This window comes from Euprymna scolopes, chromosome 37, assembly GCF_053919585.1.
Source record: "Euprymna scolopes isolate OS-2025 chromosome 37, ASM5391958v1, whole genome shotgun sequence".
Classification (NCBI taxonomy): domain Eukaryota; kingdom Metazoa; phylum Mollusca; class Cephalopoda; order Sepiida; family Sepiolidae; genus Euprymna; species Euprymna scolopes.
In genome coordinates, this window is record NC_136518.1 from 71,949,883 (window position 1) to 71,976,916 (window position 27,034).

Sequence of the window (27,034 nt, forward strand, 5' to 3'; positions counted from 1 at the left end):
CCTCGATTTTCCAAGCAACGAAGTTGCTCTTTCATCATCCTCAGTGATATGGATTGCCTGTGTTCCATATTTCTGAAATTGTTTCATGAAGAACATAATTTGCATCACAACTTACCAACATGAATGGTTTCCCCATGACCAAGGGGGAACTTGCTGTAACGTGGAACTTTTATCGGAGAAATATGTTTGAATCCGTCATGGAGAAGTGGTTCCAATCGAACGGCAGACGGATCATGAGAATGGAACATGTTATACAATTGGTGACAGGCAGGACGAACAGGAGGAACTGCAGTGAAAGAAAAGAAACAGAAACGAACAATTATACAACGTTTCCTTGGTTTGTCAATTCATCATGTAATTTCAGCAGAATGGAACCACATGCATTAATCAATAAAAATTTGTAAATTGTGTGCATATAATTACTATAAATATACAGCGTGTTATTTAACTTTAAATGGACAAGTCTATTTTCTTTAATTGCAGATTTGACAGCTATCGGTCATATACGAGGGACGTCACAAAAGTAATCCCTCCTACTTTTTATTTCACATAAATGGATCAGAGGGGACTGCAAATTGCATTGTTATGATGATTGAACTTATGCATTTATGAAAGTTTTACACTGTTTCAGACATCTTCTAGACCCAAGTCATATAATGGTTTTTGATCAAAATCCTAGACATATTGTTTAGTATCATTATATCCACAGACAAGACTCCTTGAATTCAAATTTCTTCTTATGATCGTTTAAGCTTAAGACTTAAATTCACACAATTTTTAGAATCAAGTCATATAATGGATTATGGCTAAAATTCTAGACAAACGATTTATTATCATTATATTTTGATTTTAATGTTCATGATAGGACAAAGTAGTAAAAAAAGAAAACTGTTCTGTTTTTGGGGAATTCTTTTTACTTGTCCTGGGACAGATATTTTTTAGTTGTAATATACATACATATATATATATACATAACAAGCAAATAATCTTGGGCCAACTTCATTTTCTTTTAAAAAAGATTTGTATTTTTGAAGATAATAACATCGTAATTGTGTTATGCATCCAATTTTTTTAATTACAGTAGAACCCTGGGATATGTAGGCCCCGGGATACGGTTTTGCAGGTTACAATGTGGAATACAATGTTTTCCGTCCCCTAGTTATGGTATTTGCCCTGCCTTACGGTGTTATTTATAATGGTATTTGATTATATACATGTGTATTATATACTGTACTGTATTTTGTTACTAATTTTTAATATGTACTATATAAAATTTTGCTTAGGCCCCGCCATACGGCGATTTCACCAACCCCGGAACAGATTAACGTTATATCCCGGGGTTCTACTGTTACCCACCCTGAGGAGTGAACCTTCAACCTTCAGAAGAAGGTCACATTTGCAGCTGAATTTTTCCAAGTGAATTAAATAAAGGGTTCCGCTTTTGACAGAAAGTTTCATAAGTTCAACAAAGATACACCTGAATAAGGTCAGAGATTACATCAATGAAAACGTTGTGAACAGTAGTCTGTAAACTCCAAATAATCTTTCTTGTGTACTTGCTTTTATTTTGCAGGGTGTGCTTTTTAACAAGCGGTGAACTTTAATTTGGCAACTATCAGTTATTTTGAGTTCAACTTGGTTTGGCAATTCATCATGTCATTTCAGCAGCATCGAGCCATGATACAATCAATTTATTGACAGAAAAATTTGATGAAGGAATAATTCCACAAAATGGATCTATTAACTGGCCACATGGTTCATACGATTTAATTCCATTGATTTATTTTCTTTGGGGATATATAAAGTCCCATGCTTACGCTATTAAACCAGACATGATAGACCACTTGGAAGACAATACTCGACATGTTATTGCCGGCATTCAACTTAAATTAACACAGAGTTTTGAAAATTGGACCTCTAAATTATGCCATACACACAAGAGTCACGGGAACCATATACCCAGAATTGTATTTATTTATTTTTTTTTTAATTCAATTTTCACCCCAAACAAGGCACAGTGCCACTTTGAAGTAGGGGGCTACTATCGGGGACATAATTTGTGGGGGCATGAGGAAGACAGATGAGTAGAAAGATGTTTGTTCACATTACACTTGAACTTCTGCATATCAGTACAGTTGGGAAAGCAGAATCCCGGAAGGGAGTTCCAAAGACTTGCAGTTCTAGGGAAGAAACTATTTGAGTAAAAGACTTTCTTACACCTAGGGATCTCTACTGTAAAGGGGTGGGACTTAGTTGCTTGTCGAGTTTGTCAGGGGTAGTCACGTCAAGGAGGTACAAGTGCTTAAGTAATCCAATTTACCAAATTTTCACGACTAACGATGACTGACATGTTCCTCTTGACCACTGTAGCCCTTATTCTCGAGTGGCCTCTCGCCTTGATATGTGGTGATTCCTTTGTAATAAAAAAAAAAAAAATTAAAGTATAGATCTCCAGTAACCGTTTGATTCGTTGGTAGCAGTTCATGATGAACCACTTGACGACCTGTCTACCAGACACAAAACACAATCTTGTGTGGATGGCATAGGCGGTTTTGTGGTGTGACGAACAGCATTCTGAGGAGACAACCAATGGAAGTTTTATACAGAACCCATTTTTTCATCACTAGTAAGCACTTGCTTGAATAAGGATGTGGGATGATGGCAAGAAAGCAAGCAGCCCTAAACGAGATCTCAAGACACTTCCATCCTTCTCACGGCTGTTCGGCTTATAACTGATGATTGCGCATGGTGCGCATGTCTTTCTATAACGTCTGATGTTCCTACTTTCAGCTGTCCGAATTTGAAAACAACTGCTACACGCATTTCATATATATTTCAACTTTATAAAAATTTAAAAAAAAAAACACAAAGAAAAAACAAAAAAAAACGCACAGAACTTTTTTGGTTACCTAGTATTTATTTGTAAATAAAATTTCATCAAAACCATCGGGGATCTTTTAAGTAGGTTTAAAGTCATGGAATGAATACGGTATTTTGGTGAAAACACTCGACCCCTGCCACCTTTCTATAAACAAACAGGGTGTAATGCTCAAGTTAAATGGAAATTTTGTCATTTTTTTTTGACTAAATTTGCTCAAACAAAATATCTTTTTTTAAAAATTTTTTTAAATTTGCAAAAACAAAATATCTTTTTTGAAATCTTTTTTAAATTTGCTCAAACAAAATCTTTTTTTAAAATTTTTTTAAATTGGCAAAAACAAAATATCTTTTCTTTTTTTTTTTAATTTTTTTCAATTTGCTCAAACAAAATATCTTTTTTTTTTAATTTTTTAAAATTTGCTATAACAAAATATCTTTTTTTTAATTTTTTAAAATTTGCTAAAACAAAATATCTTTTTTTTGTTATGCTTTTATTATTGAACATTTATTTAAAAACGAATAAATTTGTATGAAAATTACCAAAATTTTAATATCTAACAGAATGAATAAATGCGAAAGTCTTGCTGATTATTATTTAGAATTATACTTATTTAAAATAAAAACAAAAATGTATACAAATCTTTATGGAATGAAGATATCATATTCCAAAAATCACAAAAATTGATCACGTAGTTATTCTTTGATTAAGAAAATCAAATTTTACAATTTTTAACGATTAAAAAGCTTTAATTATTTTGAATACAAGCAAAATAGGTCACCATTTGGAACTCTCAGGTGCCACATGTGCTCTCTGCTTATCTCAGCATTGTTTCCAGTTGTCCTGGATTTCTCCTTGACACTGGACTCAAGCAGTGTCGATCTAGGAGCGGTGTAGTTTTTTTTGTTTTTTTTTTTAACATAGGCATCACCACTTATCAAGGCCCAAAGACCACTCGAGGATAAGGGTTAAGAGTGTACAGCAGTTGATTGGATAATATAGTAATTTGTAATAAGTAAGTTGGAGATTATGCAACCTTTACCACATAATTACACATGCAGCCGTACCTACAGGGGGTATCCTTTGTCTTTCGAGACTGAACGGAGGCATCGACATTAAAACAAAATCGCGGTAACTGAATTAAATTATCATCCTTGAATTTTAAAACAAAATGGAAGCTCCCAGACTCTGCCTTGCTTCTTCAGAAAATTTTATTTTCTTACATATTTTTTTTTTTTACCAAAGAAAATAAAACTTTATGAAGAAGTAAGACAGGGCCCGGGAGCTGCCATTTTGTTTTAAAATTCAAGGATGGCAATTTGATTTGGCTATCAGGATTTTGTTTGTATTCAAAATACAACTTTTTAATCGAAAAAAATCATAAATTTTGATTTTCTTAGTTTAAAAAAAATACCCAATTTATGTGATTTTTTAAATATGATATCTTTGTTCCGTAACGAGTATGTACAGAGTGGAACGATAAAATTGTCACTCTAGAAAAGACGACATGATTCCATTTCCATTTGATAAAAACTGGTTTTCTCTGTTTGCTGCAGGCCATCTACTAGTTGGTCAGTTGTGTACAAATCCCAATGATGATAGGAGCCTTCTATCATGTCTGAAAGTGACAATGTTCAATGAGTGAGATCGGAGATGTACCGCTAAAGAACTCATGCTCTCTATCGATCCAAGTTATGACAACAGGGCCATTGCCAGCACCCTCAAAATGCATCACTGGATTGTCATGAATAAAAGGGATGTGCCCAGGGTGATGAAAACAAAGTTTCTTGCTACGGTAACGATCTTATGTGTGATTTCAAGTGAGGAACACATCATGCCACCTCACATCTTTGAAATAAGCTTGAAAGTCAACACTAAAGTGGGCCTGGATAAGCTGAAGAGTGTGGTGATCCCCTCATGCAATAAGTAGTCTGCTGGCAGTAGGACTCAGCACCGGCCCACAAGTCCGAAGAGACCCAGGCTTGACTTCAGAAATAGTGCTATGACTTTGCACTCTTCTCTCACTGGCCTCCCTTCTCTCCCGACCTTATCTCGCTGGACTAGTTAGTTTGGTCATACATTGAAAACATCACCAACATGACTTCCCAAAATACCAAAGCCAGCCTGATTGCTGCTATCTGCCGAGTATTTGTTGAGCTACTGCCAGTGCTTGTGGTCAAGGCATGCTCCCAGTTCCGGACCCATATCAAGGCGGTGATTGAGGCTAAAGGCAGCCACATTGAATAGATGTCATCTCTATCAAATAATCAAGTTACCTGAATTGATTTTTTCAATAAAACTTTAAAAATAAAGCTGTAGTGTTGCTGTAGTTTTGGGGCAACACTTTTATCGTTCCACCCTGTACTTCAATTTATGTAATTTTTGGAAAATGACATTTTCGTGTCGCGACGAGTATGTACATCTTAACGATTTTCCTGTATTTTTTTTTTTTTCAAGTGTAATTCTTAATAAACACTTTTTTGTCTTTTATTATTTTATTTATTTCAAGCATCGAGGTGATAACGAACAAGATATAAAACATTTTCAAAAAAGACTTACAGTTTCTTTTGTAAGCCAGTATAAGTCCAAGGGGTGCCCCAAACATGAAAAAGTCTGAAACCTCAAAACTCAATCGGACACCCTGAGTAGCGTCATAGTGGCTTCCACTGCTGGTTCTCTGGGAGACGTGGCTCCCTCCGCTGCTTCCAGATGTGCCGTGGACAGAGAGATGCTGATTGGTTGATGGCTTCCGGTTCACCTCTGGTGTTTTGCGGCCTTCAATTTCATGGGTAAACACATCGTTGCTGACCGGAGACGACATTCCATTATCTTGTGAGGTGAGATCAGAGTTGCTCTGAAGGTGCGGTGGATGTTGAGTACCAGCACCCCCGGCACTGTTTTCAACCCCCTCTGTATCATAGACACTACCGTGGCTTCCGTAACGACTGCTGCTCCTTTGATCTTTTATGCCAGAGTAACAAAGAGCTTCGTAGGCAAGCAGTGAACCTGCACTGTCACCAATGAAACACACCTTAAAAAGAGAGAGAAAGAGAAACAAAGGATATCTTCTATTATCAACATTATTATATAAGGAAAAAATTGTGTGTATGTGCGTGTGTGTCAAGCTAAAAGTCTGAATCTACACAAGACAAACATTCTTTATTTAGCATTATCTATGGCAAAATATAAGCACATTTTTTTCTATATTCAACAGAAACAGAAAGTCAGGGTCAGGGAAGCGGGGGGGGGAAGGATTCAGAGCAATCTTTTAATGTTATTATGTAATAATTTGTCAGGGTTAGGGTTAGTAATTATTTGTTAGGGTTTTTCTAATTGCTGGAGGAAACGACGGAGAGATTGATACAGGAGAATAAAGAAGAGAGGAGACATAAGGGAAGAAGTTTTAAAAGAAAGATGTTAGTTTTAATTTGTTTTATTTTTGTTGTTGTTGTACATGCCTCCAGGCAATTTCGAACGGAACCCTTTATTTAATTCATGGAGGTAGCATGCTCTCGTTCTGTCAGCCATGACTGGGTAGAGGTTGGACATTCAATCCTCAGTGCAGTCAACACTCAAGAATACAATTGCAGATTACTTTTTATTCAGTCATGGCTGACAGAACGAGAGCATACTACTCCCCGTGGATTAAATAAAGGGTTCTGTTTTAAATTCTGTGCAGATTCCAAAGTTTGACAGAAAGATTCTCCCGAGTTGGACACGATACACCTGAAGAATGTCGGAGGTTACATTGAGTGAAACGTGAAAATAACATTCAAGATAAGAATGGTAGTCTGAAGAATCCAAATGATACGAATGTCTCAGTTTTTATTTCGGCTTTTTTTTTTGTATCAATGAATACAAGAACGAAACGAGTGAAGCATGCTTGGTCCCCTGTGAGTGCACAGTGAACGAGGCATAAAAAAAAAATGACTAAGTTCAGCAGCCCCCCCACCCCCACCATTTAGCCCCAAAAGTTCTTAGGGGACATCAAATCCTGGTGAAAATCAACAAACCTTAACAGGCCTTAACATATGTAAATTTTAGTTCTGCACCATGCAAAAAAGGAAATGACTTAGTCCATCATTGTCGCACCCCCTCCCCCCTCTCATTTAGCCCCCAAAGTCCCCAGGGGACATCAAATCCTCGTGAAAATTAACAAACGGTGCAGTTTTAAGCCTTAACATATGTAAATTTGAGTTCTGCACCATGCAAAAAAAGAAATGACTAAGTCCATCATTGTCGCACCCCCCCCCCCTCATTTAGCCCCAAAAGTCCCCAGGGGACATCAAATCCTCGTGAAAATTAACAAACGGTGCAGTTTTAAGCCTTAACATATGTAAATTTGAGTTCTGCATCATGAAAAAAAAGAAATGACTAAGTCCATCATTGTCGCACCCCCCCCTCATTTAGCCCCCAAAGTCCCCAGGGGACATCAAATCCTCGTGAAAATTAACAAACGGTGCAGTTTTAAGCCTTAACATATGTAAATTTTAGTTCTGCACCATGCAAAAAAAGAAATGACTAAGTCCATCATTGTCGCACCCCCCCCCTCATTTAGCCCCCAAAGTCCCCAGGGGACATCAAATCCTCGTGAAAATTAACAAACGGTGCAGTTTTAAGCCTTAAAATATGTAAATTTGAGTTCTGCATCATGAAAAAAAAGAAATGACTAAGTCCATTATTGTCGCACCCCCCCCCCTCATTTAGCCCCCAAAGTCCCCAGGGGACATCAAATCCTCGTGAAAATTAACAAACGGTGCAGTTTTAAGCCTTAACATATGTAAATTTGAGTTCTGCATCATGAAAAAAAAGAAATGACTAAGTCCATCATTGTCGCACCCCCCCCCTCATTTAGCCCCCAAAGTCCCCAGGGGACATCAAATCCTCGTGAAAATTAACAAACGGTGCAGTTTTAAGCCTTAACATATGTAAATTTGAGTTCTGCACCATGCAAAAAAAGAAATGACTAAGTCCATCATTGTCGCCCCCCCCCCTCATTTAGCCCCCAAAGTCCCCAGGGGACATCAAATCCTCGTGAAAATTAACAAACGGTGCAGTTTTAAGCCTTAACATATGTAAATTTGAGTTCTGCATCATGAAAAAAAAGAAATGACTAAGTCCATCATTGTCGCACCCCCCCCCCCCTCATTTAGCCCCCAAAGTCCCCAGGGGACATCAAATCCTCGTGAAAATTAACAAACGGTGCAGTTTTAAGCCTTAACATATGTAAATTTGAGTTCTGCACCATGAAAAAAAAGAAATGACTAAGTCCATCATTGTCGCCCCCCCCCCCCCATTTAGCCCCCAAAGTCCCCAGGGGACATCAAATCCTCGTGAAAATTAACAAACGGTGCAGTTTTAAGCCTTAACATATGTAAATTTGAGTTCTGCATCATGAAAAAAAAGAAATGACTAAGTCCATCATTGTCGCACCCCCCCCCCCCTCATTTAGCCCCCAAAGTCCCCAGGGGACATCAAATCCTCGTGAAAATTAACAAACGGTGCAGTTTTAAGCCTTAACATATGTAAATTTGAGTTCTGCACCATGCAAAAAAAGAAATGACTAAGTCCATCATTGTCGCCCCCCCCCCCCTCATTTAGCCCCCAAAGTCCCCAGGGGACATCAAATCCTCATGAAAATTAACAAACGGTGCAGTTTTAAGCCTTAACATATGTAAATTTGAGTTCTGCATCATGAAAAAAAAGAAATGACTAAGTCCATCATTGTCGCACCCCCCCCCCCTCATTTAGCCCCCAAAGTCCCCAGGGGACATCAAATCCTCGTGAAAATTAACAAACGGTGCAGTTTTAAGCCTTAACATATGTAAATTTGAGTTCTGCACCATGAAAAAAAAGAAATGACTAAGTCCATCATTGTCGCACCCCCCCCCCCTCATTTAGCCCCCAAAGTCCCCAGGGGACATCAAATCCTCGTGAAAATTAACAAACGGTGCAGTTTTAAGCCTTAACATATGTAAATTTGAGTTCTGCACCATGAAAAAAAAGAAATGACTAAGTCCATCATTGTCGCACCCCCCCCCCCTCATTTAGCCCCCAAAGTCCCCAGGGGACATCAAATCCTCGTGAAAATTAACAAACGGTGCAGTTTTAAGCCTTAACATATGTAAATTTGAGTTCTGCACCATGAAAAAAAAGAAATGACTAAGTCCATCATTGTCGCACCCCCCCCCTCATTTAGCCCCCAAAGTCCCCAGGGGACATCAAATCCTCGTGAAAATTAACAAACGGTGCAGTTTTAAGCCTTAACATATGTAAATTTGAGTTCTGCACCATGAAAAAAAAGAAATGACTAAGTCCATCATTGTCGCACCCCCCCCCCCTCATTTAGCCCCCAAAGTCCCCAGGGGACATCAAATCCTCGTGAAAATTAACAAACGGTGCAGTTTTAAGCCTTAACATATGTAAATTTGAGTTCTGCACCATGAAAAAAAAGAAATGACTAAGTCCATCATTTGTCCCCCCCATTTAAGACTTAACATACGAGGGGTGTGCAATAAGTTATGCCCCTGACCCCCTTCCAGGAGAGCAATAAAACTTGGCACAGTTATTAGTCTTTCTCTACATAGGAACCACCCAGAGTTATGCATTCCTTCCATCGTTTAATGCAGCTCTGGAGACCGTTTTTGTAGAACACCCCAGGTTGATCCTCCAACCACGACATGACTTCAGAAATCAAGGCTGCATCATCTGGGAAACGCTTTCCTTTCAAAAACAATTTCATGGTTGGGAAAAGGTGAAAGTCAGAAGGTGAAAGATCAAGAGAGTAGGGAGGATGGGGGTTTTTTTCATAAGCACACGCCTGTGCTTCTGATCTGGCGACATGCGAGTTGTGGACTGGAGCGTTGTCCTGCAGGAGGAGGGTGCCTTTGCTGATCTTGCCCCGCCTCTTGATTTTGATAGCTTTCCTTAATTTCCTCAAAAGTGAAGCATAATATGCGCCTGTAATTGTGGTACCCTTTCCCAGGAAATCTGTCACTACTACTCCGTCCTGGTCCCAGAAGACTGTGAGCATGACCTTGCCAGCGGAGGGCTGCACCCTTGCCTTCTTTGGAGGTGATGAGTCCAAGTGCTTCTACTGCATTGACTGGGCTTTGGTTTCTGGATCATAGTGATGGACCCAGGTTTCATCCTGTGTAATCAGTCTTTAGAAAAACTTTGATTGATCTTCTTGGCACATCTCCAAATTCATCCTCGAGCACTTGACGTGTTCTTGCTTCTGGAATGGTGTGAGCAATTTGGGAATCAATCTGGCAGACACCTTATGCATATGCAAATGGTCATGAATGATAGTTTCCACAGACCCTATACTAATATTGACATTTTGGGTTATTTGGCGAATAGTAATGCGCCGATCTTCCAAAATGGCAGCATCAACTTGACAGACAGATACCTCATCAATGGTAGAGGGGGGGGGGCAGGTCTGGGAGCTGTTTCCACAGACTTACGGCCATGTTTAAATTCATGATGCCAGCATTTTACAAGGTCATATGATGGGGCATTATCACCATAAGTTTCTTTCATTTCATCAAAAGTTTCTTGTGGTGTGCGTCCTTTCAAATACAAAATCCGGATCACTGCTCCACATTCACCAAGCTCCATTTCACACCTGACTCAATTCAAACACCTGTAAAACAGAAACCACAATTAGTTCAGAGCTGTAATTTGCCACATAACCCGTAGAGATATAAATCATAGCACATGCAAAATTTCAGCTAGATCAGACAACTGGAAGTGGGTCAGGGGCATTACTTATTGCACGCCCCTCATATTTAAATTTGAGTTCAGCACACTGCAAAACTGCTAAATAGAACTACACAGAAAATTTTGGACAAATATGGTAAAATAGTCCCAAAAATGGAGTGTTTTTATAACCTGTAAAGAGCCCCTGGGGCACATCCAAAAGTTATTACGAAGTATAGACAAACAAAATTACATAGAAATCAGTTAGTTACAACTTTGCAGAAAGTTTTATACAAATCCAAGTCATCAATTTTTTTTTTTTTAACAACAAAGTGTCAATTTTAGCCATTTTAACCTGAAAGGCACTCCCTAGGGGCGCAACCGGAGTTTTCCTAGAAAATCTTTTCTGTTCCTTTTTTTACTCATATCATGTTTAATATTTGTGCAAAATTTCAAAAAATTCCAAAGCACAGTTATTGAGAAAAGTGCGGACAGACAAACGGACAAGGGTGAATTTACAGGTCCACTCTCCTTTTGTCGGGGGGGGACCAAAAACCAAATAAAAAAAAAAAAAACAAGAAATTGCATCTGACAACATCACTAAGAGAAGATGCAGCAATCATCGTATGAGCCAGTGTAGGGTAGCCATATCGAGGGGATTTTATTTAGGCTTTGAATATTATTTTATTTTTAATATTTAGTCAGGGTTTACTTGTAGAGAGAAGTATCCTTATGACAGATTGTCCTGACAAACCCCTAGTAAAGAGCGACCTTAAACTCTGAAGGATAGTATCTAGTAGGCTTTCAAGTTCTCTCTAGTAGGCATTCAAATTCAAAAGCTTTTTTTTTTTATCAGTTTGTTTAAGCTGGGGATGAAGCACCCTACCGGATACCAGACATTCACCCGCTATCTCATATATTCCAACCGAGAGATCTTTCATTTTTTTTTTTCTTCTGGCTTGTTTTTGATCTAATAAATACAAGAACGAAAAAAAAGAAAAAAAAAAAATCGAGAAATAGCATCTGCCAATATTAGTAACAACAGGATATTAAAACTCATATGCCATAAAACACAGTGAATAGAATGCAATCATTTTCTTGTTCAAAACTTTACAAGATTCACCACATCCTCCCAGTGTCGGTGGGAGGCTGAGGAGACGCATCAAGACACGAAACATAAACTGAAGAAGAAAAAAAAAAAAAATGAAAGTTAAAAAATAAAATAAACAAAAAGAAAAACTAAAAATTCAAGAAAATGGCTGCAATCCGTGACAAAAATAAAAGTCACAGGCATTTTTTTTTTTTTTACCATAGACCACAAAATGAAAAAAAGTAGAAAAAAAAATTATATATATATCAAATAAATGTTACTAAAGGCAAGATAAGTTACCTGGATAAGTTTTTAGCGTTTTAACTTATTTTAAAGCGTTTATTCTGTTTGAAAAACAAGTAGTATCAAGTGTCATATGAGAACAAGAAAAAATGGCGGAGATGGAGGGTCATATCTTTGGTGTCTATAAAATCGCCCAAAACTTGAAAATAAAAAATGCTTGTAGAAATCAACCCAATGTCATGGTAACGTTTATTGGTTAGATTTCTATCAGCATTTCGTTTTACTTTTTTAGTTTCGAGCGATTATCGAAACTCTAAAGATGATGGCCTCATGTCAGCCATCTTGTTGTTGGTCTAACTTAAGCACTTGGCATTACGTGCATTTCAAACTTAAACACTTAAAAATAAGAATTGTAATTTATCTTGCCTTTAGTAACATTTATTTTTTATATATTTGTTTCTTGATCACTTTTTTGTTGTCTATAGTAAAACATGCTTGAAGCTTTTGTAACATAGGACGGATATTCTTAGGAGACACTCATTCCATCTGCACTTTTATCAAGTAAAATATTATTTTAAACTTTAGAGTGACAGACCAACAGACAGATGTTTGGACGTATCTAATCCATTCATAATATAAGGAACATTATTGTGTCTGTCAAATTTTTATTTTTTTATTTTTTATAAATATCTTACCTACTTTTTAGAAATGGAAAATATTGAATTCATACTAAATAAGAGATTCCTTGGCGTTTTGGCTGGGAGCAAAGTGTAGTATCTGTTCTGATACTACACTTCGCCTTTTCAGTCCTCGGTCAGTGAAGGAGATATTCCTTCTAGACGGAGGCAATTTTAATTTTTTGTTCCGGTCCAGAGTGCCCCTTTTGAGGGGAGCTGGATTTTCCCCACATTAAAAAATCGATTTTGTGTCTAACTTTGCCCTCGTGGGAAAGCAAGTAAATAGAAATAGATTCCCAACAAATAAAGCAGATACCATGACCGGAAATTGAAACTGAAACCTTCAGACCTTCAATCTGAAGTTCTACGAACTGGGCTATTTAGATTTTCTTCCAAGCAGATCTTAAAACATTACCTTAGCAAAATAATTATAGCTTTTACGTGACGTCATAGATTTATGATTTACGTCATGCTTAAAAACCTGTATTCAAATATAAACGATCATAAAATTAAATGAATGGTTGAACGTTATCAATAATATAGGTTGGAAATTATTGGGAGGGTAGTGTCTAGTTGGCAATCAATTTCAAAGGCCTTTTTCCCCTCTTTTTTTTTTTTTCAATTTTCTTATCAGTTTATTCAAGTTGGGGCTAGAGCATCCTACCGGATGCCAAGCATTTACCCACTATCTCATATATTCCCACTGAGAGATCATTTAAGATTTTAACTGTCCCTTTAAGTGCAATTGTTTAAATCTCTCTTGCACTTGGTTCACCGGGTATATTTGAAAGGCAAGTTTCGAAAATTCTTTTCATGAGTCCAGTTGCTCATATAATTACTGAAATGATGGAGATCTTCCTATGATTCCAGTTTCTTTTCGTGTCGTACATAAGACCTTGGTATTTCTTCATCTTTTTCCTCCCAACTGTTTAACCCAGCATCATTGGGGGACACAAACTTCTACTAAGGTTGCTTCTTTCTCCTTATCCCAATATCACTATATGTAATTAGATATGCATTAATCTGCATATCAACGAGTCAATATAATAAAAAGATGTGATCAGCACGAAACAGATGAGACCTGGTGAAAAGATATGTGCATGCTGGCAATATATATATATATATATATATATATATATATATATATATATATATATATATAATGCTGATATGATCTCAAGCTAATTCGACCTTATAAGAACAATGGTGTTAAGACAATTCAACATTCGACTAATCCCCGAATTCAGTGGTACAGCAACAGACACTTCAATAATAAAATGGTTGAAAGATCTGGACTTGACTTGTGAGCTGTACGAAATAACATTGGTGGAGCGAGTCCTGCCATTACAATTGAAAAGTGTGGCTCGGGAAACATATTCGCAGCAATCAGAAAAACAATGAAATGATAATGAGAAATACCATCGTACAGGTCCTGGAGATTTATATGAAATACCATCGTACAGGTCCTGGAGATTTATATGAAATACCATCGTACAGGTCCTGGAGATTTATATGAAATACCATCGTCAAGTTATGGAGAGTTTTATGAAATACCATCGTCAAGTTATGGAGAGTTTTATGAAATACCATCGTCAAGTTAATGAGATTTTTATGAAATACCATCGTCAAGTTAATGAGATTTTTATGAAATACCATCGTCAAGTTAATGAGATTTTTATGAAATACCATCGTCAAGTTAATGAGATTTTTATGAAATACCATCGTCAAGTTAATGAGATTTTTATGAAATACCATCGTCAAGTTAATGAGATTTTTATGAAATCCCATCGTCAAGTTATGGAGAAGTGTAACGTATAATTCGAATTAGATTTTAGAGTAATTGCGGCATCAAATTATGTAAAGAAACAATTACAATTTGACAGCCTAACAGACCAACAAAAAGGCTTTTACAAACTGAAGCGTGATAGACCGATAAAAAGCTATTTCAAATGGACACATGACAGACCAACAGACAGGCTGCAACTAAACTCGTTGTGTCGGCTGCAACTAAACTAAACTCGAATGTCTCGGCTGCAACTAAACTCGAATGTGTCCATTCAATCTCTGTTTAGCAATCAAAAATTGATTTCAAACTGACGCATGATATACGGATATGAAAATCTTTTTTTAGAAATGTGGGTATTCGTTCAATAAAGACGTATGGAAGAGTCGAGTCGAAGAAATGAGAAATCGTTGAACGACGATATTCGACCAAAGAAATTAAGGCAAGCAATAAAGTGTCGCTGAACTGGCCGTGTGCATTCAGAGAAAGGAACTCTTCAAGAGACGATTACTCTAAATAATGCCTTTACACAATGCAGGAAGAGAAGGTGCAGCAAACAATGGCAAAAAACCAATAACTTGGAAGCCAGACACTATTTGTCGAACGATTTGTCTCTTTCGTAAATAACAATTCGCACAGTGGCGGACAGGACTTCAAGAATTTAATCATCTGTCGTATAAGAGTTTAACGCATTGAAAGTTAGGAGTAATCAGCTAGAATTTGGATGATTTGGAATACTACTCTCATCTCATCGACTGAAACGTCGTGAAAAATAAGACTTAAGATGAGAATGGTAGTCTGAAGAAATCAAATAATGCAAAGAAGCAAAGTTATCGCCAAAAATGTGGTTTATAAAAAAACTGTTTTACTGAACAATTCTGATCAGTTTCAACTAAGGAAGTCAAAAATTGAAAGACAAAAAAAAAAAAAAAACTCTTAATGTGCATGCGGTGGGAAGGAGACAGGAAGTCATTCTTTAATGACACAAACGTCATCTAACTTCCTTACCTGCCTCGACCCCCGCTCACTTTCATGAATTGCTTTAAGTCTTAGGCTTTATGGAAAAATTAGCATTTTCAAAGAGATTTGTCAGAAGAGTGAAAATCACTTGTTTTCTTTTAAAAAAAAATAATTCCAGCCCAAAAACACAAAACTTGGATTCATGAGACGCTTCAGCGACAAAAATTCAGCGACAAAAACAAAAACAGAATTTTACTAATAGAACAAGGTTGTCAAACTTTTTATTAATTCCCAAATGATCACCTATTTTAGGATTAAATCAACGTTGCTTTACTATATATATATACCTACATATATATATATATATATATACCTACATATACATACATATATACACACACACACACATATATATATATATATATATATATATATATATATATATGAACATGGAAATAATATTAAAAATTCTTGAAACGTCATATATTAGAATCCTTCAACCCACTATAAATGATATTGCATTCGACAAAAGCTGTTGTGGACGAACTTTGTTAACAGTGTCCATGAACTTGCTGATTTTAATACTCAAATTCTTAATCGACCTATATTTTTCATCGACTCTATATATTTTAACTTATCATCGCCTAACGCCATTTACTGCATATTTTAGTTTTCACTTTTAATTCTCATTTTCGCTCCTTCACACTTTTACTTCAACACCTGAAGATGATTCGTGGACAAATCGAAAGCGCTCGTGACAACAACAACTATGGAACTTTTATTAATATTTTTGATTTTGATATAAAAATATTATACGGAAAATCGACAAATCAAAAAAAAAGAATCATAAAGTAAAGAGTCTCCGTTGCATTTAATAATATTTGCTTGAATGAAAAAATGCTGCCTAAATATATATATCGACACACTTTATTATATATATATATATATATATATATACTAGCCTTGGTGCTCGGCGTTGCCCGGGGGTTTGGAGGTGTGTGTTAGGCAAAAAAAAGTGGTAGTACGCAGGCAGGTTCAAACCCGTACCGTAAAGGAGAAAAAGAACATGAAAACAAAACGTGACATCTTTGCTGTTGCATCCATCGCCAAACTGGAAGTGACGAATGTTTAAATTAAAGCTAGTCCATCAAAAAGAGGGTATGACTTTCGAAAATATCGGCAAAAAAGTGACCCACCCCCCACCCTGTAGAAAAGTACAAAGTTGAGGGTGAAGGAATTAATGTTTTTAGCCAATTTTTTTTATATTTGTTATCCGAAGGGTCGAGCTTCAAAACGATACTGATCTTGTGAAAATTTGTCACCTCTGTCGAAAGTTTTGGGCAGACATACAAACATACATACATACATACATTTAAACAGACAGGTGAGATTTATATTATAGACTAGGGTGAGAGGGGGCTTTGCCCGGTCGTAAAATATGCTTAAATATGATATTTTAATTTGTCCAGATTTCATATATATTATTATGGAGTCGTGATGTCAAAAGTAAAAAAAAAAAGTATTTGAGTGCCATCAGCTAGAATCAAAACCGAAATCAAAACTGCAGCATTCAAAGCTGGTGACGTTACCACTGTACCAACGTGACATGCATATGAACTGATTTAAATTAAAAATAAACTAAGATGAACGTACAAAATGTATAACGGTTTTTTCAATTTTGACCCATTTTTGACCCCTTAAAAAATTATTTTAACCGACTAAAGAAGACCCATATAAGAACGGTCTGTAAAAAATCCAATCATTTGAGGCCCCTAGTGCCGCTCTGCGAGTTTTAGTTTCGGAGGAGATAGAGTTTGAAAATATGGAGACATATATATATATATATATATATATATATATATATATATATATAGTATTATAATGGAATAATTTCAGGAGGAAATCCGGGTATGAGAGCTCAATGTGGTAAACAGAGCAATAACATAAAAATATAACACGGAAATTACATAATTGTCGATGCAATAATTTATTTCAACCTTATGGTATTATTTATTTTTTTATTTCAGTATCAAAAATGTAATTGTCTAGTTTAGATGCTTGAAAATACCATAAGGTTGAAATAAATTATTGCATCGACAATTATGTAATTTCCGTGTTATATTTATATATATTTATATATATATATATATAGTAATATCTCCCCTGTGTATGTACTCTCTTTTTTTTGTTATTACGTATTCCTGGCCGTTCTTCGTTTTTATTTAATAATCATTGAAAAGCTTTTTCAATCTTACTTTAATTAAGGATTAACATTTTTTGCGCTCTTTTTTATTTTTAAAGAATTATTGAAAAACGTTTAAAAATATTAATTAAGAATTATTGAAATCATTTTTAATTCTTTAAAAATTTTGTTATTATATGCGCAGACAAAGACTAATTGTGTTATTTTATCTGTGTAATTTTGTTAATATTATATATTTATCCCAAACACCGACTTGAATATAAAGAGTTACTATTTGAAACTATGCCTATGAGGGCACTATGTCGGGAATTGAGCAGCAAGATGTCTTTTCTATTTAAAAAAAATTTTTTTTACTCTTTTTCATTCCAAACAAGGCAGATTACCATGTTGAATGTAAGGGGTTACTGGGCTAAGATCAAAGTGGAGTATCTGTTCTTCAGATGCTGGACTTCCAATTCTTGTTCTCTTTCAGTGGAGGAGAAATCCTTCACAACTGAGACGATTTAAAATTTTTGTACCTTTTCTCCACGTTAAAAAATGACCCTGGTGTCTGACTCTGTCCCGTGGGGAGGCATTGTAAATAGGTACTATTTGGGACACGGACCTGTGGGGAGTTGAGCAGCAAGATATCTGTTCAAATTACATTTAAACTTTTGCAGGTTAGTACACACAGGGAAGCAGGAAACAGGGAGGGAATTCCAAAGTCGAGCATTCTGGTGAAAGAAACTATAAAGGTAAAAAGCTTTCTGGCATTTAAGAACCTCTACAGTGTAAGGGTCAGAGGCATTTATGTTGAGGGCGTATAAAGGCTTTGAGTTCGTCAGAGCACATTCCATTAATGGGATGCAACATTGTGGTGATGGGACTGACCTAAAATACAAAAATACGTATGTACAGGGTAGAACGATAAAATTGTCGCCCTAGAAAAGACGACATGATTTCATTTCCGTTTGATGAAAGCCGGTTTTCTTTTTCTGTTGCAGACCATCTACTAGTTGGCCAGTTGTGTACAAATGCCAAGAGCGATAGGAGCCTTCTATCATGTCTGAAAATGACACAATGTTCAATGAGCGAGATTGGAGATGCGCCACTGTACAACTTATGCTCTCTAACAATCCAAATTATGACAACAGGACCATTGCTAGCATTTTCAAAGTGCATCGCTGGATTGCCATGAATAACGGGGACATACACAGGGTGAAGAAAACAACGTTTTCAGCCACAATTATGGTCTATGGTGTGGTTTTCAGTGAGGGCCACATCATGCCACCTCACATCTTCGAAGTCAGCTTGGAAATCAACACCTGGATGTGCTGAAAAGTGTGATGATCCCTTGGTGCAATCAGGTGGTTGCTGGCAGACTCTGTGTGTGGCAGCAGGACTTGCCACTGGCCCCCAAGTCCAAAGAAACCCAAGCTTGGCTTCAGAAGGAGTGCTACGACTTTGTACCCTTCATCCTCCCCTAACCTACTTCGTTTGGTCATACGTCAAGAACATCACCAACATGACCTCCCACAGCACCAAAGCCAGACTGATCACCACCATCTGCTAAGTATTCGCCGAGCTCTTGCCGGCACTTGTGGGAAAACATGCTCCCAGTTCCGGACCTGTACTGAGATGGTGATTGAGGCTGAAGGTGGTTACATTGAATACATGTCAACTCTACTACATAATCAAGTTATCTGAATTTATTTTTTCAATAAAAGTTATAAAATAAAGCTGTAGTGTTATTTTCTTTAGGGCAACAACGTTATAGTTCCATCCTGTACTCTTAATTTTCTGCAATTAGTGGACAAAATAATTTTGACATTTTCAGAGGTAAGTGAAGTAAAGCTATACTTTTTTTTTTTCTGATGGAAGAATGCGTAAACATTAAAGAGAAACAAGAGGGCAGTGTTACCTGGCCGGTGAATCCCTGTCCTTCCTCCGATCGTAAAAACTCCTGGTAAACAAGGTTCACTTTGTTGATGACCGTTGTGACGTGGTCATCGAAATCCGAACTTGACGCAGCAAACAAGGCAATGGCCCCTAAGGGTATGAATTCTTTTGTTAGGGTCAGGTTGGGGTCGCCATCCTTCACACCCAGCGAGTCAGAGGAATAAGGACTTAAACTGAAAGAGATAAAACAAAGGGTCATCAACATAAGTTAACGAAAAGATCAATCAACTTCGACATCGAGTTAGGTTCAACTCCACCATCACGATTTGTGAATTTAAAAAAAATAATCACCATAGATATTAAACTTACTGGTAGGTGCTCGACTGAGCTCCAATCTATGATCCCTTCCCTCTTAAACATTCACAAGAAATACCTGTCTCGTTACAACAACCATCAACAATTTCCTTCACTCGCTATCTCTGCCTACAGCTAACTGAAAATTCCATGAGAAGAGTTTCTTTCCTAAAATGGGACACAATGCCATGTGGATTTTAGTACTGACTAGGCTCAACATTGCTTTAGTATATATTAGTGATGGGATAATTCCAATACAATTACCGATTCTGTACTAAATTCCTGATTCCGATACAATTACCGATTTTTTTAAAATCTCAATATGTTTAACTCTAAAGATTTTTTCCCCCTCGATTACTGTAAAAACATGTTAAATGTGCATATGTTTTCCCAAATAGAAAAACACACGTGTGTGGTGTGTGTGAACGGAGGAGGGCAGGATCTATAGATTTTAGCTTTACTGATAGTTTAAAATCAACAAGTCGAGCATGTGAAGGTCACCTTCTATGAGTGAAAAATTTAATTTCACCATGACTAATGTTTGCGCAAAATTTCAAAAATATTCAAGGAGTGGTTATTGAGAAAAGTGCAAACAAATGAAGTGATGAACGATTTGGGGGAATTTTGCCCCAATAATGCCTCCTAGAAGGAGGGGGGGGGCAACCAGTGTTATTCTATAAAATCTGTTCTGGCTAAAATTTACTTTCGCCATGACTAATGTTTGTGCAAAATTAAAAAGCAAAAATCCTAGACGTGGTTAGCGAGAAAGTGTAAATAAATGAACCGACGAATGGGAGTGAATTACGAGGTCCAATCCCTTCTTTGTTGGGGGAACAATAGTTATTTTATTATTATTACTACCAGCAGTGGAATATTTTGCTTTAAAGGAAGTCAAATAAAAAAAGGATAATTAAAGGAATCGTTTTTGGCATCGGAAAATAGGCACACATTTTTCACATTCCGATGTCCCCAGAAGTTCCAATTTTTCTAATTAATCATCCCAACACCAGTGTGTGTGTGTGTATATATATATATATATATATATATATACTTGTTTATTGTTATATAAACATGCTCACATCCCACTGCTAAAGCCACTTGTTTCAATCAAACAACAGATATCATCAGGCAGCGACTTGACTATTCAAATGTTCAATGAATGATCATTATTCATTGAACATTTGAATAGTCAAGTCGCTGCCTGATGATATCAGTTGTTTGATTGAAACAAGTGGCTGTTTGTAGCAGCGGGATGTGAGCATGTTTATATAACAATAAACAAGTATTATCAGTTCTTTTTATTGAGCACTATCTAACAACTTCGTTGAATTCACTAGTCCATTACTTTTGAATAAAAAATAATCGAGTATATATATATATATATATATATATATATATATATATATAAGATTGTTTAATTGTGTGTGTGTGTGTGTGTGTGTGTGTGTGTGTATATATATATACATATATAAGATTGTTGAATTTTTATTTATTTTTTTATTAGTGATTCCGGACTAATTTCTTTCTTTTTCGCTCCCTGAGTGTTTATTATAAGAAAGGAGTTATTTGCCCTTTGTTTTTTCTGCCCACATTTTTATGACGTATTACTTTTTTATTTTATTTAAATATTATTTATTAATTAATAATTATTATGTGCATAAAAGTAAGTCATATATATATATATATATATATATATATATATATATATATATATACACACACACACACGTCAGACAATCTGTTCTGGTAGCACCAGGTTATTTGGAAGAAGAAGAAGAAGAAGAAGAAGAAGAAGAAGAAGAAGAAGAAGAAGAAGAAGAAGAAGAAGAAGAAGAAAAAGAAGGTGCTTTAGTATATATATATATTGATATAGACAAATGTTACGTATATTACATTCTATATAAATAAAAATATTATATTTTGCTCTTTTTATTGAGCACTTTTAATAACCTTGTCTAAATTCATGAGTTTTATCTCCTGAATATCATTAGCTTGATATATATATATATATATATATATATATATATATATATATATATATATATATATATATATATATATATATATATATATATATATATATGGTAATAGTAAGTTAATGTACTTCGTAACTTCTGTTGTATCTGCTACCGGAAGCGGTGACAAGGCAAATCAGTGTCTTCACTTTTTTCTCCCCAGTCCACATACTCTTTTTTTATCACATTTTTCCGGTCATATTTTTTTATTTAATAATCATTGAAAAGTTTTTGGTCTTATTTTAATTAAGAAAGATTGAAATTAGTTTTATTATTTTTTATTAGAATACAATGCAACAAAAATACTTTTTTGCACTTGTCTTTTTTAAGAATTATTGAAAACACATTTAAAAATTTTAATTAACAATCATTGAAATTAGTTTTATTTTTTTTTAAATTTTGTTTTCAAAAGTGCAAATAAAGACTAATCGTGTTATTTTTATTGTTTTATAATTTTGTTAATTTTTATTGCATATTTTTCAATAATGTCCTTTTCTTATATTTTATTTCAATAAATCGATTCACAATAGAAATACTGAAGAACAATAAAAGTGAAGTGAAGGCCTTGTCACCGCTTCTAGTAGCAGACACACTGGAAGTTAGGAAGTACACTAGCTCATTAACCCCTCCCCCGGAAAAAAAGCCTTTTGCGGACATACATAAAAAGCGATCATACATGCACACACACATTTTGCCTTTTATATGTAGATGTAGAAGAGCTATAGAAGGCTATCACAATGTATATACAGACATATATGTATATACTTATTGACTTGCAAATTGTCACTTGTTTCCGTCTTTCTTCTTCAACGGCGACTACATTCTATTCCTCGCATTGTGATAGCCTTTTAAATCTCTTCTCTCTATCCTACACAATGCTTCACGCAAACTACATCTCTTTTTATGTATATATACATACACACATATATATATATATATATATATATATATATATATACGAACAAACAGTTAATAAAACATGTTAAAAAAACACTTTGAAATGAGTTAAAAAAACATATTTAATCTGAAAAGGGAACAATAGGTAAGTAGATAGGACTATCTACTATAGGACTATCTACTTATCTATTGTTCCCTTTTCAGATTAAATATGTTTTTTAACTCATTTCAAAGTGTTTTTTAAACATGTTTTATTAACTGTTTGTTCGTATTATAAGCTCTATTTCCTATTTGGTTTTATCGAGCTTTTACATCCGGCTGAGATAACTTTATAAATATTAATTCTTTAATATTTATAATATACTTTATTTTACCATCTTGTATCATTTTGGTAAATTTAATTGTAATTTTCATTTTATATATATATATATATATATATATATATATATACGTATTTCAGACAACCTGATCAGACGAAGATGAAGTAAGGGCAATGTTGTATTAAATGCTTATATGAAACACTTACCCAGAGAGAATGTTGAGTGGTTCTGCGCAAGATGATGGGCAATGAATGAGGCGGAAATAGACATGATTAAGGGCTGATTCGTAATGAGCATTGATCACAGTGTTAAACGTATTTTTCAGGGTGGCATAATCTCCACGGATAGAGGGAAATTCCTGTCCAGATTCCAGAAGACTACCTAAAAATTAAAAAAAAAAAAAAATTTCATCACACACAAAAAATTGAAAACAAAATTCACACACAAAAAATTGAAGCAGGTAGCAGGAAAGGAATTCCAAAGTCTAGTTGTTCAAGAGAAGAAACTATTTGAGTAGCAAGCTTTCTGGAATTTAGCGACCGCAACAGTGACGGGGTGTGATTTTGTTGATAGGTGGGTTTGTCGGGAATATGTCTGTCAAGGGAGCACATATTATATTCAATACTAGTCCACTCGTCTTCCGGTATTGCCTGGGAATTTAGATATAGTGACGAAATTGTAATACTACTTCTATTACTACTAATGATGTGCTATGATAATAGTATTAGCGTTCTTTGGAGTAATTGCGCCAAATCCGGAGGGGGGGGGGTAATTGTGCCAACTAAAAGAGCACTTTTAGCTAGTTGGCGCAATTACCCCAAAGTACAGTACTGAGAAAAATATAAAAAAATAATTATGATACTATAAGTACAACGAATTTATCAGAGCACATTCCAAATTAGATGGGAAAACCACTATGTTATAGTCAGTCAGAAAGTAACCCTATGGTAGTGTGTTCCAAGTTTCTTCAGCACTGAAAATATGTGGGCGACCTATGCCACCTGCTTAGAACAAGTTGGACTTTAAGTGCCACCATTCTGAACATTCTACTTCTCTTTTCATACTGCAACTCATGGGCAGATAACTCAGTTATGTTAACACACTTGGTTTGGCCTTATTTACTCGTCTTCACACAGTGGGTGCCTTTTTATCAAGAACTGGAGGCCACTCAAGGTTAAAAACCATGAACAACAACATGAGAGGAATAGGCAAAGTCTGATGATTTAAGAAGACAGCTCAACAAGTATTTGGTAACATTAGACTTGAAAGTCAGTTGAGAAGCATTTCTGTGGTATTTTGTTCCACAGATGTTAAGTTCTAGAAAAGAAACTTTGTTCACGGAAGATCCGTTTGGTCAGGAAGAGGAAGGAAAATTTATTAGTGTGGTTGTAGCTGGACGCATTCTTGCTGCGAATGTTTTTCAGTGGTACACTAACGATGAAATTATGATAGAAACTAGCAATATCTCTTCCATAAGAAAGAGGCCGAATAAAAATTATTGTATATGTTGTCCCAGTGAATGCAAGATAGCCTTGCTGGTTTACAAAGGATTAAAAAAAAAGTTACCTCCATAAAGGACCATGAAGAGGACATCTGAGCGGTTATTTGAGCTGCTGTTAATTGGTGTGTACGTATTTGGGTCGACAGACTTCAGGGTATATTTCTCGATTTTTCGTTCAAATGAAGTTCCTAAGTGAAACGGAAAGAAACATTAGAAAAGATGTCTATAAAAAAGAGGAGAAAACACTTCAGTCGTCTGTGGCATATTTGAAATTACAAAAATATTTTGGAAATTAAAAATAAATATTTGAAATTTAAAAAAATTTATTTGAAATTTAAAAAAAATTATTCGAAATTAAAATAATATATATTGAAATTTTTAAAAATATACTTGAAAGTTAAAAAAAAATTTTGAAATTAAAAAATTAAAATCAAAAATATGTTTGAAATTAAAAAAAGAGGAAATTAAAAAAAATATCTGAAATTAAAAAAAAATACTTGAAATTGTAAAAATATTTCAAATTAAAAATATTTCGAATTAAAAGAAATATATTTGAAATAAAACATGTTAGAAATTGAAAAAAATTTCAATTTAAAAAATATATTAGAAATTTTTTTCAATTTAAAAAATATATTAGAAATTTTTTTAAAATATATTAGAAATTTTTTTAAAATATATTAGAAATTTAAAAAAAATATATTTGAAATTTAAAAAATATATTTGAAATTTAAAAAAGTATTTGAAATTTAAAAAAGTATTTGAAATTTAAAAAAGTATTTGAAATTTAAAAAAGTATTTGAAATTTAAAAAGTATTTGAAATTTTAAAAAATATTTGAAATTTAAAAAAGTATTTGAAATTTAAAAAATATTTGAAATTTAAAAAAGTATTTGAAAATTTAAAAAATATTTGAAATTTAGAAAAAACATACTAAAGAGAAAGAAAGTAATAGGAAATGTTAGAAATAATTCCAATCATTTAATAAAATTTCATAAAATTATCTAAAAAGTAGGAAAACAACTTTTATTAAATGTTATATGAGATGAATTAAATCAAAATGGTACAAAGGTTACACCCAAATAATAAAAAGAAAAAGTGGTGCTTATCCAGAATATGACCCAACTTTCATCAACTTCACAGCAGCATATTCCGGCAGGTTACAGCAAGTAGCCAGAAGATGCCAATACAATTAACCAATTGAACTCTCAGCAGACGACAAGTTTCAATGAAATTATGAAATTCATATAAACAAGGAAAAATATTTTAAATTGAAAACGGATGACAGAATACGTAAATATGTAAATGTATTCAATCTTCCAATCTGTCACGAAAAAAAAAACTTATAGTTAAAAAAGTTTGAAAAAAAAAAAAACATTTCAAAAATATTATTATAGGTGCAACATGACTGAAAGGAAAAAGCTTATGGACAAGTTTACACCAACACAAAATGCAAAGGGCTTAGACATTCTTAAGAACTGACAGATTTTGTTTTGCAATCAAGAATGGCCATGGGTCAAATGCTGAAAGTGAAATTAAAACTGTGATCCCATGACATGGCAACGGTAAAGAATTGTAAGAAAGTCCCCCTACCTCTAAATAAAGATTTAGCAAAAGCAAAAATGTTGTCAACACATCTTTACTTTTCTTGGATAAAACAAATTAAAACACTCGTTTCCTCCCTCTACTATGCTTTTGTTGTTAAAAAAAAAAAAAGATTATTCATTTGAAACTTGAAAAAAAAAAATGTATATATGAAAGACGTTCCAAAAGTAATGCCTCTTATTTTTTGTTCCGCCCAAATGTATCAGAGGGGACTGCAAATTGCAGTGTTATGATGACTGATCTTATGCATTCATGACCTGAAAGTTTCACCTCTCTGTTGCAGGCATGAATAGTGTGAGACTCTAAGAAAGCAACCCCTGTCATGGACGTGCATCAAAAGAAGAGATGCATAATTCCTCCATGCAGATAAAATTGAATCTATCAACATTCACCGGCACTTGTTGAATGTTTATGAAGCCGATGCAATTTTTTTTATTTATTTATTTTTTTTTATTACATTTTCACCCCAAACAAGGCACATTGCCACTTTGTTGTAGGGGGCTACTATCAGTGACATAAGCATCAGGGGGTACTGTGTAGGGAGTTGGGCAGCAAGATGTCGGTTCACGTTACACTTGAACTTCTGCATGTCAGTACAGTCAGGGAAGCAAGGGCCCGGAAGGGAATTCCAAAGTCTAGCTGTTCTGGGGAAGAAACTACTGGAGTAGAAGGCTCTCTTACATCTAGGGATCTCTACTGTGAAGGGGTGGGATTTTGCTGCTTGTCGGGTTTGTCGGGGGTATTTACGTCGAGGGGGCACAAGTGCTTGCAGTTCGTCAGAGCATTCACCGTTAAAGCACTTGTAGAACAGGCAGAGGGATGCAACATTTCGTCGATATGACAGAGGCTAAAGTTTAGCTGACAGTTCAGGACCTATCAAATTGGCGACTCTCTTTTGAACCTTGTCTAGGAGCGAGAGACTAGTGACAGATG

General features: G+C 35.1%; 1 protein-coding gene across 7 annotated transcripts in view; it reads right to left on the reverse strand.

Moving 5' to 3' along the window:
- Positions 1 to 27,034, reverse strand: part of LOC145261225 (protein retinal degeneration B-like) — a 633,753-nt gene that overhangs the window by 54,754 nt on the left and 551,965 nt on the right. For all 7 annotated transcript variants that reach the window (XM_080119583.1, XM_080119584.1, XM_080119585.1 and 4 more), the window contains 5 exons: positions 24,566 to 24,688; positions 23,206 to 23,380; positions 19,436 to 19,646; positions 5,438 to 5,909; positions 116 to 286 (listed from right to left, as the gene is read on the reverse strand). In XM_080119583.1, coding sequence (XP_079975709.1) covers positions 116 to 286; positions 5,438 to 5,909; positions 19,436 to 19,646; positions 23,206 to 23,380; positions 24,566 to 24,688 — 1,152 coding nt within the window. The remainder of the gene's footprint in view (positions 1 to 115; positions 287 to 5,437; positions 5,910 to 19,435; positions 19,647 to 23,205; positions 23,381 to 24,565; positions 24,689 to 27,034) is intronic.